At 41.5% G+C, this 13,834-nt stretch overlaps 1 protein-coding gene and 1 long non-coding RNA gene across 4 annotated transcripts in view; one reads left to right on the top strand and one right to left on the bottom strand.

The window, feature by feature from the left end:
• LOC127483435 (uncharacterized) overlaps positions 1–2,787 on the top strand; it is a 47,370-nt gene extending 44,583 nt beyond the window's left edge. The window contains exon 4 of the long non-coding RNA XR_007909640.3: positions 2,440–2,787. This is a non-coding gene — a long non-coding RNA (uncharacterized LOC127483435). The remainder of the gene's footprint in view (positions 1–2,439) is intronic.
• The window catches only part of FBXO28 (F-box protein 28), a 35,312-nt gene extending 26,453 nt beyond the window's left edge, over positions 1–8,859 (bottom strand). Inside the window, exon 1 of one of the 3 annotated variants that reach the window (XM_002717486.6) lies at positions 8,527–8,859. In XM_002717486.6, the coding sequence (XP_002717532.1) occupies positions 8,527–8,793 (267 nt within the window). In that variant the 5' untranslated portion in view covers positions 8,794–8,859. Of the gene's footprint in view, positions 1–7,687; positions 7,707–8,526 lie in introns of those variants that run through there. The other 2 variants (XM_089311432.1, XM_089311430.1) reach the window with 2 other exon arrangements.
• Between the last annotated feature and the right edge of the window lie 4,975 nt (positions 8,860–13,834).

Below are 13,834 nucleotides of genomic sequence, written 5' to 3'. Positions count from 1 at the left end.
ACAAAAATGAGGACATTTTGGGACAACTCAGAGATCAAAATATATAGTATTAAATCCCCTGGAAATGATGATATTGTGATTATGCTAAATATTCAGGGAAAAAGTAGCTGTATTTTGCTAAATTTATATTGTTACTAAACTTTCAAATGGCTTAGTGGAATGTATGCATAGAATACACACATATGTGTACACACACACATTTAAGGAGAACAAGCATATAAGTGGAAGAGAACAAATGTGCAAAAAGTTGATGGATGAAAAAAACTATTTAAAAAGGGAATAATGACCCACAACCATTCTGATGGTTCTCAGGTCCTAGTATATGCTTTTCTCAGAACTCACCTTAATTCCCATCACTTAAATAATGGATACAACTTGTCACCTCTTTCATAATAATACTTTAATCTTTTATAAAAATGCTATCTACCTTGTATGGATTGCCCAAGATTCCTTATATACTATACAGTATGTGCTTGTACATACTACACACATATGTAATTCTCAACTTTCTATAGGTAGAATTGTGTTCCCAGGATTCCTAGAGTGCACCCTAAATATGCCTTTCTGATTACTGCAGTACCTGTACTATTATTCTCCTCTGTAACAGAGTTGAGTGTTGACTAAAATGAAGGAGCTTTCATGCACAATTTTAAGTGTCTGTTAATGACATACAAGGTTCAAGTCACCTTACCAATTTTCATTCTCGCAAGTTTTTAAATCACTCTTGCTGGGAGGTTCTTCAAGGTCTCCCACGTGGGTGCAGGGGCCCAAGTACTTGGGCCATCCACCACTGCTTTCCCAGGCCATAAGCAGAGAGCTGGATTAGAACAAGAGCAGTTGGACATAAACCGGGCTCCATATGGGATGCCAGTGCCATAGGCAGAGGCTTAGTAGCCTGCTACACCACAGCACTGGCCCCTAAGTCACTCACTTTTCTTAAAAAAATGTATTTATTTGGAAAGTTACAGGAAGGGAGAGAGAGAGAGACAGAGAGAGAGAATGAATCACCTATCTACTGATTCACACCTCAAATGGCTGCAATGACCAAGGTTGGGCCAGACCAAAGCCAGGAGCCAGGCTTCTTCCTGTACTCTCACATGGGTGCAGGGGCCCAAAGACTTGGGCCATCTTCTGCTGCTTTCCCAGGTGCGTTAGCAGGGTGCTAGATTGGAAGTAGAACATCTGGGAATCAAAACTGGCACCCTTATGGATGTCAGCTTCACAGGTGGAGGCTTTACCACTATGCCACAGCACTTGCCCCAGTTTCTTTTTAGATTTATTTTTATTTATTTGCAAGGCAGAGAGAGAGAGAGAGAGGTGGACAGAGAGAAAGAGAGACACAGAGAGGTCTTCCATCTGCTGGTTCACTCCCAAATGGCTGCAATGACCTGAGCTGGCTAGGCCAGGCTGAAGCCAGGAGTTTCTTCCAGGTCTTCTTTGTGAATGCATGGGCCCAAGCACTTGGGCCATCTTGTGCTGCTTTCCCAGGCACATTAGCAGGGAGTTGGATCAGAAGTGGAATAGCTGGGACTTGAACCTGTTATGCCACAACACTGGCCCCACTCATTTTCTTAAATTGGTCTTGTAAAACATTAGAAACTCTGGAGTGGACAAAAAAAAAAAATCTCTAATCTCTGTTGGATATAAATATAAGCAACGGATTTTCCAACCCTCATATGAAAACACTTATTTCATAATGGCGTATATTTCTTATAGTTTAGTGAAAGCAGTGAAATATTTTAAGAAATACTTTGTTTATTCAATCATATTGCTTAACAGATCATCTAAGGCCAAAAGAATTCATGATGAAAGGCTTTACCCCCACCCATGTAGAATTTAAATTTGGCGGGAAAACAAGTTTTTTCAAAAATAATTTCAATATTAAGAAGTGATATAATGATGCAATGGGGACTTAGAAATACTACCAAGCAAAGGTCAGGGAAGAATCACTTTACTGATGTACCAGTGCTTGATGTTTATGTTGAAGGTATGGATGTTTTCTAGGAGAGGGAAACTGGAGTGAAAAGGTATGTGGTTTGGAGAGTTAAAAGGTGTTTGGGAACTATATGCACAGGCCATCCTTTTAATATAAGACCTTCTTCAATACTGTAAGAATTGGTGGGACTGGTGCCGTGGTGCAAAGGGTTAATGCCCTGGCCTGAAGCACCAGCATGCATTATGGGCGCCAGTTCCAATCCACTTCCAATCCAGCTCTCTACTGTGGCCTGGGAAAGCAGTAGAGGATGGCCCAACTCCTTAGGCCCCTGCACTCATGTGGGAGACATGGAAGAAGATCCTGGCTCCTGGCTCCTGGCTTCGGATCAGTGCAGCTCTGGCCGTTGTGGCCAATTGGGGAGTGAACTACCAGATGGAAGACCTCTCTCTCCGTGTAACTCTGCCTTTCAAATAAATAAATCATTTTTTTTTTTTTTTTTACAGGCAGATTGGACACTGAGAGAGAGAGAGAGAGAGAAAGGTCTTCCTTTTTCCGTTGGTTCACCCCCCAAAGGCTGCTGTGGCCGGCGCACAGCGCTGATCCGAAGTCAGGAGCCAGGTGCTTCTCCTGTTCTCACATGTGGGTGCAGGGCCCAAGCACTTGGGCCATCCTCCACTGCACTCTCGGGCCACAGAAGAAAGCTGGACTGGAAGAGGAGCAACTGGGACAGAATCCGGCACCCTGACCAGGACTAGAACCTGGGGTGCCAGCGCTGCAGGCAGAGGATTAGCCTATTGAGCCGCAGCGCCGGCCTAAAATAAACCTTTAAAAAAAAAAAAAAAAAAAAAGAATTGGCACAACCTAGAGTTTATCAGGATATACAGAGCTCTGGTCTCTTCAACAAAACAACGATAATAAGACATGAAAAGCTATTTGGTTTTTAATGTCCATATCTTTTCACTCCACCAAAAGCAGTACACTCTGGAGGTTCTGATATACTCCCTTCACTGGTCTGTGGGATAAACATACAGGGGTAAGGGGGAGAGTCACCAATAAGCTAGGGAATTTACATGTTTATATTTCCAAATTCAAGTTCACTGTAATCCCTCTAAGTCAACCTTCTCCCATTACTTTTTATGTCACTTTTTCTCCTGGGAATGTTCTTCCACCTTTACTGAATGGATACAAACTGTCTTGAGGAAGCCTTTCCTGATGAAATCCTCATGGAAGGTATGTACATCCTATTTTGATGATGACATTGTAGACAGCATTACAAACTGAGCCCCTTCATTGTGTGAGACTAGGACTATTAAGAATAATGAACTTCCACAAAAGATTATAATTTCTTCCCTATACTTAAGTACTTGTTAATAAAAATCAATAACCTGGAAAAGGGATGGTGGGGGGAAAACAACTCAAATTCAGAAAATGTCTTCTCTATAAAATAGCAATACAGCAGTAGTTCTCTGAGACTGGTCTGGCTACCCCTGGGGTTCAGGGAGTCTGCAAGGCCAAACTATTCTTCTAACACTAAGATGTTATTTGACTTTTTTTAAACTTATTTCTCAGAAGTATTCAGTGGAGTTTTCCAGGAGGCAATACAATAATGTGATGACATTATTGTTCTGATAGCTAATGGAATATGTGCTGTGTATTCATGTGTTTTCTAGAATTTTCTAAGGTAAGCTCTTAGAGTCTTCAATAACTTAAGAGTAGAAAGTTATTTTTTATTATTATTATTTTTTTATTTTTTGACAGGCAGAGTTAGACAGTGAGAGAGAGAGACAGAGAGAGTTATAGACAGTGAGAGACAGACAGAGAGAAAGGTCTTCCTTCCGTTGGTTCACTCCCCTAATGGCCGCTATGGCCGGCGCTGCGCCGATCCGAAGCCAGGAGCCAGGTGCTTCCTCCTGGTCTCCCATGTGGGTGCAGGGCCCAAGCACTTGGGCCATCCTCCACTGTCCTCCCAGGCCACAGCAGAGAGCTGGAATGGAAGAGGAGCAACCGGGACTAGTACCTGGCACCCCAACCGGGACTAGAACCTAGGGTGCCGGCGCTGCAGGTGGAGGATTAGCCAAGTGAGCCATGGCGCCGGCTGTAGAAAGGTATCTTGAGACAAAAAAATTTGAAAACTACTGGTATAGAGTGAGAGATAACAGGAATAGTTTATCTACTTAAAAGCAAAAAACAAACAAAACTTCCTAATTTTCCTCCATATGTGCAACCTTCAAAAAGTAAATAGGCAATGTGTATTATGAAAAAACTACATATGGATGTTTTGCACCAAAATATCTAGCACTAGTTTGTAACAACGTGCCTGAACAGGATCTAATTTGACACACTAAGGATAAAACAAGTTTGAAAAGAGCCCCTATCAAACCAACATGAATTCTATAACTGAAGCAAGAATAAACAGCAAATTTACGATGAAACAAAGTGAAAGAATAGAAAATCAATGATGCTTTACAAAAAGTTAATGGGGGCAATGGACAGCCCCGATTAGTTCTTTTGGACATCTTTTTTGTATACAACGATATCAGCTGTTTACAAACAGATAACTCATTTGGAAGAGGGAACAAGAAGAGAATGTTAAAGATGAAGCCCACTGTGGCAGACCACCCACATCAATTTGTGAGAAAAAACTTAGTATTTTGGGGTCCCTAACTTGGAGAGGATGAGCAATTAACAACAGAAACAACAGTCAACACCAGGTATCTCAACTGGTTCAGCTTACACAATTCTAACTAGAAAATTAATGCTGAATACATTTTCTACTTGATGGGTGCCAAAACTGTTGTGCCCAGATCAGCTGCTAACAAGAGCAGAGCTTTCAATGGAAATGTGAAACAATGGTATCAAGATCCTGAAGCATTTCTCTAAAGAACTGTAACAGGAGATGAAGATGGCTCACCAGTATGATCCTGAAGAAAAAGCACCATCAAAGCAAAGACCACATCAAGAGGTGGAAGTGGTCCAGTCAAAGCACATATAGATAGGTCAAGAGAAGAGGTCATGGCAACAGTTTTTTGGGAAGCTCAAGGCTTTTTACTTGCTGACTCTCTGGAGGGTTAAAGAACAATCACAACGTCAGCTTTTCAGCGGTAAAATGCCTGGGAAAGCTTCACAGAGTTTTTCTCCACATGGCAATGTTCCTGCTCATTCCTCTTCTCGGGCAAGGGCAAGTGTGTGAGATTTTGATGGGAAATCATTAGGCACCTACCTTACAGTCCTGATTGGCTCTTTCAGACATCTGTTTGCCAATCATAAAAAAATCTTTACAGGGCACCCATTTTTCTTCAGTTAATAAGGATCACTAACATGGTTACATTCTCAGAACTCTGTTCTTCTGTGATGAACTTAATGTCTGGTATAAAAGTTTCTTTCACTTGTTGGAGGTTATATTGAGATAATACAAATATTTATATCTTTTAATTTCATTTCCCAAACATTTTTTGAAGACCCCTTAGCATTTCCTACTGATCAACCCACCTGAAAATTTCTAACATACTTGAAGGAAACATGTAAAAGGAACTATGAACAGGTATTAGATTTAACTAGCTGGAGTGCACTAGAAAAGTGTCTTGGGACAAAAGCATGTATTTCTGTGTTATTGCTGATGGGGAAATTTCATTTCAACTAATAAGTCAGAATTCTCGATTAACCTTCAGGCAAATTCATGTTCTAACCACTAGCAGGATTTCATTAAATTTACAGGAACTCTACTTGGAACCACAGAGGGAAACATTTGAATTTCCCAAATCATCTTTTAAAAGCCTCCTGTACTTATTTTCCAGCACTGTGTTCTTGAGCCAAAAGTTGTATTTTCAAAGCTATCCTCGATCTGTTCCCTAAGGGTAGGCCTTCACTTAACCTTTGCTACTTGTTTCAGTCTCTCATACATCTATCAAGGGGGCCTAGGTGACATACTAATGCTGCATCAGCACAAATCTGTCTGTTTTATTGGAAAACAACTCAAAGTACATGTTTTGTCATTTTAAAAGTTGTGTTCAGCCAAATAATTTTAAAATACAGAAGAAGAGTTGAATACTTAAAACTATTTCTGTATAACCAAGTTTTCTAAGCTCTGGATACATTCTTAGCGCAATATTCAATGGCAGGAAAAAACTCAATTTAATACGGCTTTTAGTTAGTCCCTTGGAATCAGTGGACTGGACAGTCAAATTTCAAATACCCATGTTAACAGGTCTCAAAAACTATTATCAACTAACTCACACAAATACTTGAAAAGTATTATAGCAATTTTAGCTTACAGCAAATCTTTTAAATATCAGATTAATAAGTACATAGATTATCTGTCTATAAATTTGGTGCTAACAGTTACGACTGAAGTCCTAATAAGGCAAGTAAATAAATTGGAAAAAAAAAACACACCTGAATAACATACAATACATAAACTAGCTAATCAGCCGCCAAACAGATGATATTTATCTTTATGTCAGCTATCCTAATTCTCCTTAAATAATATTCAAACATGCCCAGCCTTAATTCCATTTAAAAAAATGTAAAATCTTACAATGAAAGGAACAATGTAATTTATACACCAGACAGCAAGCATACATACTAAAGTATCTTGATTTTTTGGTAAATAGTTGCTTAGGTCTAAATGGTCACTTAAGTTGAAAGACAGGTTAAGCACCCACCAGACACCGTCTCCTGACTGCAAATTCCATAAAAAGATCATAATTAAATTAATGCTGACACCTAGTGGTGGGACAGAACATCTTTCTTCTATAATGTTATTGGAATTGTACCTTTTGACACCAAACCAATGAACCTACAACCAAAGACACTTCCAAATCCCCATGAAAGATTATCCATTTAACCTACTGAAGAATTACTTATTAACCTTCAGTAAAGAAAGGAATAAGACAATAGTTCCTGTTACTAGAAAACTGCATTTGCAGATGTGAAAACTGGCTGCACAATCTATTCCTGGGGGCGAGGTGATGGTGGTGATAAAGGGACTTCTATGAAAAATTTGTGTTTGAAAGTATAAATCTGTAACCTTAAAAGGTGAGAGGAGCCAACTGCTTAAAAATTAAGCACGAAGGTGAATATCTCACTTAATATTGAAAGGGATGTCATTTATTAATAAATCATGCAATGTGTTTTGGCTGTCTCCTTGGATAGGGTAGTTCCTCCCCTTTCAAAATGTTTTAATTTTAAAAAGGTAAAATGACAACCAAAGAAACCCTCACAGTTTTCTACAACACTTGTAAAACAGAACTGCGAACATTCTAAGCTTTATAAAGCCATTGTCTGGCTGAATGGCTCAATTCAATCACATTAGGCCCAATTTCCAGTCCATGAAATGTATAGCAGGAATTTGGATCAAACATCATTCTTTGTAAAAATTTGAAGGAATTTTTAAGATTCTGTATGAAATGTCTTGAAAAATCAGGGATAATCAATTTTGAAATAGCTATTTTCAACCCATCCTTTAGACTGGCATGGTTGAAATGCTATGTTGACAAAAAAAAAATCTACCATCAGTTTGAAATATTTGCAACTTTTCTTCTAAAAAGTATTAATTCCTTTAAAAATATAATTATATTTTAAATGAGATGTAAGACTAAAATATGGCATATTGACGAATAAAAAATGCTATACACAGCACATTCAGAAATATGTCTTTGTCCTCTCAAAAAACAATCCAGAGCCCAGATTTAGCTTCTGCACAGATTTGGTTTGCAATCATTTCAAAATGTCCACCTTCTTTAATCTCCTTACCACTTAAAGACAAATTCACGGAATGGCAGCAACATATCTGGCTGAACTAAGATATTTATCGAACCTTCAAATCTCTGGAGTGAAGTAACATCCCAATGGCAAACTCGTAACTTAAAACCTCTCTTAAAACTGGTGAGTGGGTGTGAATCACTAGCTAATGAACTAATTGAGAGAACCTGTGAAGGAGCAAGTTGCTTCACTGAGAATGCGAAATGTCAGGATGAAGCAAAACCGGAATGGTCATTTCCTTACTTTCGTGGTCAAGTAGGGCGCTGGGGTTAAGGTCTCGAAAACGCGTTTGGAATCTTCTGAACCGGGGTCTGGGGGAACTGACCAATCCTACTGTCTCTTCTCCAACAAGGAAACTTGGGTGGTTGGGGGAACAATACGTTATTCTTCCAAGACAAACCAAGCCTGGCTGGGATTTTTGCCTACTTCTGAGTTCTCTCCCCCAACCCCGGCCAGGGGCTGGAAGGCGGTGTACAAAAGGCAGGCAAGACCGCTCGGGGGTCCACTGTCAGGTCCGGAAGATGGGGAAACCCAACTCCGCTCCAGTCTGCCGGCCGGCTCACTTCCGGGCAGGGGGCAAAGAGCCCCCTCCCAGGCGAAGTTCCCTCGGGAAGTCGCCCCCGGCCCCGCAGCAAGGGCGCAATCGGGGACCAGCCTACTCCCGCAGACGGTCGCTGAGGGAGAGATCCGGGCGGGAGGGGCGCGCTCCGGGACCTGGCACCGGCTAGGGCTCGCGGGGGGTTCCCTCCCTGGGGAACGCGCTCCTCTCCCCGCCCCTCCTTGAACCTCGGCCCGAGGGAAATGGCGAAGGGGACCCACGGGGGCCTCACCAGGCGGAGCTGGCTAATTTCGTCGTAGGACATAAAGCTGAGGATGTTCTCGATGGCTACGATGGGCAGCGCCACCAGCGTGTTGTTTTGAGGCAGCTGGTCTGGAGCCAGCGCCGACGCTGGGGGCGCCTGGGACCCCGGCTGCGGGGGTTGGGACGGGGGCGGTAGGGGCTGTCGCTGGGCAGAGCCCGCAGCACAAGAGGGGCCGCCGTCGCCGTGGCCGCCGCCTCCTTCCTCAGCCATCCGCTCCTCCGACGCCGCCGCCATCTTGGGAGTTTGATTCCTTCCCCCACTGCAAGGGGACCAGGGACACTTCCGGCGCGTCACTTCCTCCTCCTGCAGCCGCGGAGGCGGGGGCGCCCGGAGGAGGGGGAGGAGCCTCCGGGGGTGACAGGCGGAAAGAGAACAATGCCTGGCTAGGTGTTGAAGTGGGAACCCGAGAAAGGTGGTCTTCGTCAGCTCTTTTATCTAAGATTGGAAGCTACTTGAGAGCATGGGAGCTCTGTCTGTTTAAATGAACTTCACTGGCGCAGTTTTCCTTAAAGAGCTTCCTTACAAAGGCTGATAATAGTGCTGCCTAGTAAGTGTGAGATGGAATATCATTTTTCAAGCATCACAGTAATATTATTGATTTAGGTAAATAAAAAGGGAAAAATGCTGTTAACAACTGCAGCATGGATGAGCCTTGAAAATATGGTTATAATCACCTCGTGTATCACTCCATCTATGAGATATCTGAAACAGGCAAATCCACAGACACAAAATAATCAGAGGCTGCAGTGGTGGAAACAAGGCAGGGACTCCAAATGGGTGCAGGATTTGGTGGAGGGGTGGTAATGAAAATATCCTGACATTAGGTAGTGGTGATGGTGGCACAATCCATTGAATTGTATAATTTAAAGTAATGAATTTTGTTATATACAAATTATATATCCCATTTTAAAACAATTGATCAGCCAAAGATGGTAAAGCTAGAAGGTAAATATGTAATGAGGAACATAATATATACACAGTGTCAAAATAACTCCCTATGAGACTGGCGCTGTGCTGTAGTGGGCAAAGCTGCCGCCTGTGATGCTGGCATTCCATATGGCTGCTCCACTTCCTATCCAGCTCCCTGCTAACAACCTGGGAAGGCAGCAGAAGATGGTCCAGGTGCTTGGGCCGCTGCCACCCATGTGGGAGATCCAGAAGAAGCTCCTGGCTCCTGGCTTCAGCCTGACCTAGCCCCTACCATTGTGGCCATCTTGGGAGCAAATCAGCAGATGGAAGATCTCTCTCTCTCTCTCTTTCTCTCTGTCTCTCTCTTTCTAATTCTGACTTTCAAATAAATAGATACATCTTTAAAAAAAGTTTATAATAGAGAAATTTTGTGGATACCATTATAATCAAATGGTTAAGACAAACGTCACAAGCTATGGGGGAAACGACATCTTGTGCTTCTTAATATGATACCCTGGAAAGGATCCAACATGATGTGTATTCCTGCAAAAAAATGCATAACCTCAATTTTTAAAATATTTATTTATTTATAAAAAGAATCAGGGAGAGAGAGAGAGAGAGAGCGAGAGAACGAGCACTCATCTACTGGTTCACTCCTCAAATGGCTGTAATGGCTGGGCCAGGCTGAAGTCAAGAGCCAGGAACTTTGTCTGGGTTTCCCACATATATGGCAGAGGCCTAAGTAGGTACTTAGGCCATCCTCTGTGGTTTTTCCCCAGCCATTAGCATGGAGCTGGATTGGAAATGGATGCTGGTGTCATAGGTGGCAGTTTTCCCTGCAACACCACAATGTCATCCCCCACAATTTCCATTTGAGGTAGGCAGATCTAGATGGCTGGCCTGTACTCTTCAAAGGTATTAATGTCATCAAGGACAAAGAGGAGAAGTGTTTGACCTAGAGGTTAAGACACTCATGTCCCACTTTGAAGTGCTTAGGTTTGATTCCTGTCTCCTGCTTCCAATTTCAGTTTCCTATTAGTACAGACCCTAGGAGACAGTGGCCATGGCTCAAGTAATTGGGTTCCTGCCATCTATATGGGAGACTTGGAGTGTATTACTGGCTCATGGTTCCTGTCCTGACTAAGCCCTGGCCAATGTGGGCATTTAGGGGAGTAAGTCAGCAAAGAGGAGCTCTCTCTCTTTCTCTCTGCCTCTCAAATAATAACAAGAAAAAAAGACAAAGACTAAGGATTTGTGGCACATGAAAGAAGACTAAAGACTCATGGCAACTTGAGTCATGAATGATCCTGCATTGGATCTTGGATCGGGAGAAATGGTCATAAAAATATTATTGTTACAATTGGTGAAATGTGAATATGGGCTATGTAATAGATAGCAACATTATAATCCTATTACAGTTTCTGATTTAGATAACTGAATTGTCCTGGCAGAGAGTGCTATTAGGGAATACACAATATAGTATTCAGGGGTGAAATTGATGTCTCAGTTTACTCTAAATGTTTCAAATGGGGCAGGGGTTTGGCACAGCAGTTAAGATGCTACTTAGGATGCTTGCATCCCATATCAGAGTGATTGGGTTTGCGTCTTGGCTTTGCTCCTGATTCCAGCTTCCTGCTAACATGTACCCCAGGAGGCAGCAGGTGATAACCCAAATACTTGGGCCCCTGCCACCCATATGTGAGATCTGAACCAAGTTCTGGGCTCCTGGCCCAAGCCTAAATGTTGTGAGCATTTGGAGGGTGAACTAGCAGAGGAAAGATCTCTCTGTCTCTCTCGTGTGTCTCTGCCTTTAAATAAATAAATAAATTTTAAAAGTGGTTCAAACAAAATGAGAATGAGATTAGTAAAGCAAATTGACAAAATGCTAACAACTGATGAGTTTGCATGCAAAGCATATGAGAGTTCCTTGTAGTGTCTTGCAATTATTTCAGAATAAGAAACTTGTAAAGGTTGGTTAATATTTCCCTATCTTTGAAACCCCATTAAAATTCTATGATAAACAGCGCAGTGCGCAGGCTGCAGTGCGCCAACCCTGGCGGCCATTGGAGGGTGAACCAATGGCAAATGACAGACCTTTCGCTCTGTCTCTCTCTCTCTCACTGTCCACTCTGCCTGTCAAAAAAAAAAAAAAATTCTATGATAAAGACAAAGGTGCACAAATAATAGAATTTTTTAAAAAAAAGATTTACTTATTTATTTGAAAGTCGGAGTTACACAGAGAGAAGGACGGGCAGAGAGAGAACCATCTGCTGGTTCACTTCCCAACTGGCCGCAATGGCCAGAGCTAAGCCGATCCGAAGCCAGGAGCCAGGAGCCTCCTCCCGGTCTCCCACATGGGTTCAGGGGCCCAAGGACTTGGGTCATCTTCGACTGCTTTCCCAGGCTGCAGCAGAGAGCTGGATTGGAAGAGGAGCAGCTGGGACTCAAACTGGCTCCCATATGGGATGCCAGCACTGCAGGCAGCGGCTTTACCAGCTATGCCACAGCACTGTCCCCATTACTAGAATTTTGAAGCTTTCTCTTTCTTAGTGCTGGATTTTAATCTAAAACTTTCCAATGTGTCTTTGTCAGCCTTGTGTTGGATTCTAATTGTGCATGAGAACTGCAGTGAAAGCACAGTGTTCTCAGGGTTATGGGGAAGGGGAAGCAACTAAAGCAAGGAAATTAATCGAAGGTGTTGTGGGGGTGAGCTTCTCAGAACATTCTTTCCTCACTCACTGGCATATAAACAACTGGTCTTTTTACCTATCACTGTTACAGAACCTTTGAAGTTTTTTCTTTGATTCTCCCGCCTTGGGGTTGGTTAGCATTCAGTAGATGCTTTCTGCTTAACTGTTTCTGAGATGTTTGCAAATGTACAATATGGTAGTTTTATCTCCACTAATAGTAATTTCACTTTTCTATTTAGGATATTACTGTTTCATTATAGAACCTATTACAGTTTAATGTACATTGAATTCATTTTCTACCTTGTTTTATTAAAATTAGATGCTTTCTTGATAGCTTAGACTAAAATAGAATTTCTGTAAATTGAATCATTCTTTAAATATATCATGGGGACTCTTAATTTAAAGGAAACCTATAGAAAATCTTTTTAAAAGTGAATCATCTCTCCCAAACTTGATTTATTTAGTTCTGAGTCCAATCATTACAGCAAGCACAATTGTTTGCCTGAAGTGGGCATGTGAAAAGCCTTGCTTACTTCTTTAATTCTCCATCTATGGTCAACTAGTTAGCATCTACATCTCTTCCTCTATCTGAGAGAATAAAACTTTGGGAACAATTTAAACCAGTGTCTGCCAGTTGGCTCATTCAGATTGTCTTCTGTTTATGTACATTGGAGTTGTGCCGTTGTATTCCCTGCACTTTTTTTTTTTAAAAGAGAGAATTTCAAAGAAAATGGCTCCTTTGTTTCAATTATTAAAATCATTGCTTGTTTTGGATATGATTTCCAATTAAAACAAATATTTTTTAGCTAAAACAAACATTTGAACTCATGGTAAGAGTCCTGAGCTCCAAATATGGTTTCATGCCAGCAAACTATTAAGACAATGATCTCAAATATGGGATGGACACATGTTTCTTAAGATCTTTATGCTTCTAGTTTTGTATTTATAATAAGGATTATATAATATATAATAATATATATATAATATATAATAATAATAATAATATAATGTGGATGGACTGAGACAGAGGGTTTTGAATTCCTCTGAGAAAAGGTATTAAAATCAGTTTACTACAATGCAGACACTGCGTGGTATCCTGGCTTCTTTATCATCTGCCTTTTTGAACAGGTGTGTACTGGGGGGGCTAGAGTGGGAATGGGTGTGCTGGCGCGTGGTGAGGGGTGATTTAACCTATTCCATGGCTCCACTACAGGAAGATGGACTTTTATTCCTTAGCAGATTTGTAATATACTTAAAATTTTAATTTTATTTGAAAGGCAGATAGAGACAGACACAGGGAAATCTTCCATCCACTTGCTCATTCACTCTTTTTCTGAGAAAGTGATTCAGGTATCTCTGTTCTCCTGCCATTAAAAAGGTGTGTAAACAAAAATGATGAGAACGCTTACTAGGAGTAATTATGATTTGAAAGATGAAGGAAAGCTTCACAGAGATTATGTTTCACTTGACCTAGAAGATCCCTGGGATCCCTGTAAGGCTTGCTTTCTTTTCGTTTGTGAACATTGCAGAGTGACAGAGGGAGAGACAGAGACAGAGAGAGAAAGACTGAGATCTCTTCCAACCACTGGTTCACTCCCCAAATGCTCACCAATAGCTAGGACTGGTCTGGGCTGAAGATAGGTGCCAGGAACTCCATCCAGGTCTCCCACTTGGGT

Source organism: Oryctolagus cuniculus, chromosome 13 (assembly GCF_051225735.1).
Source record: "Oryctolagus cuniculus isolate XC-2025 breed Fujian yellow rabbit chromosome 13, ASM5122573v1, whole genome shotgun sequence".
NCBI lineage: Eukaryota > Metazoa > Chordata > Mammalia > Lagomorpha > Leporidae > Oryctolagus > Oryctolagus cuniculus.
This window is presented reverse-complemented; position numbering and strand designations above follow the sequence as displayed.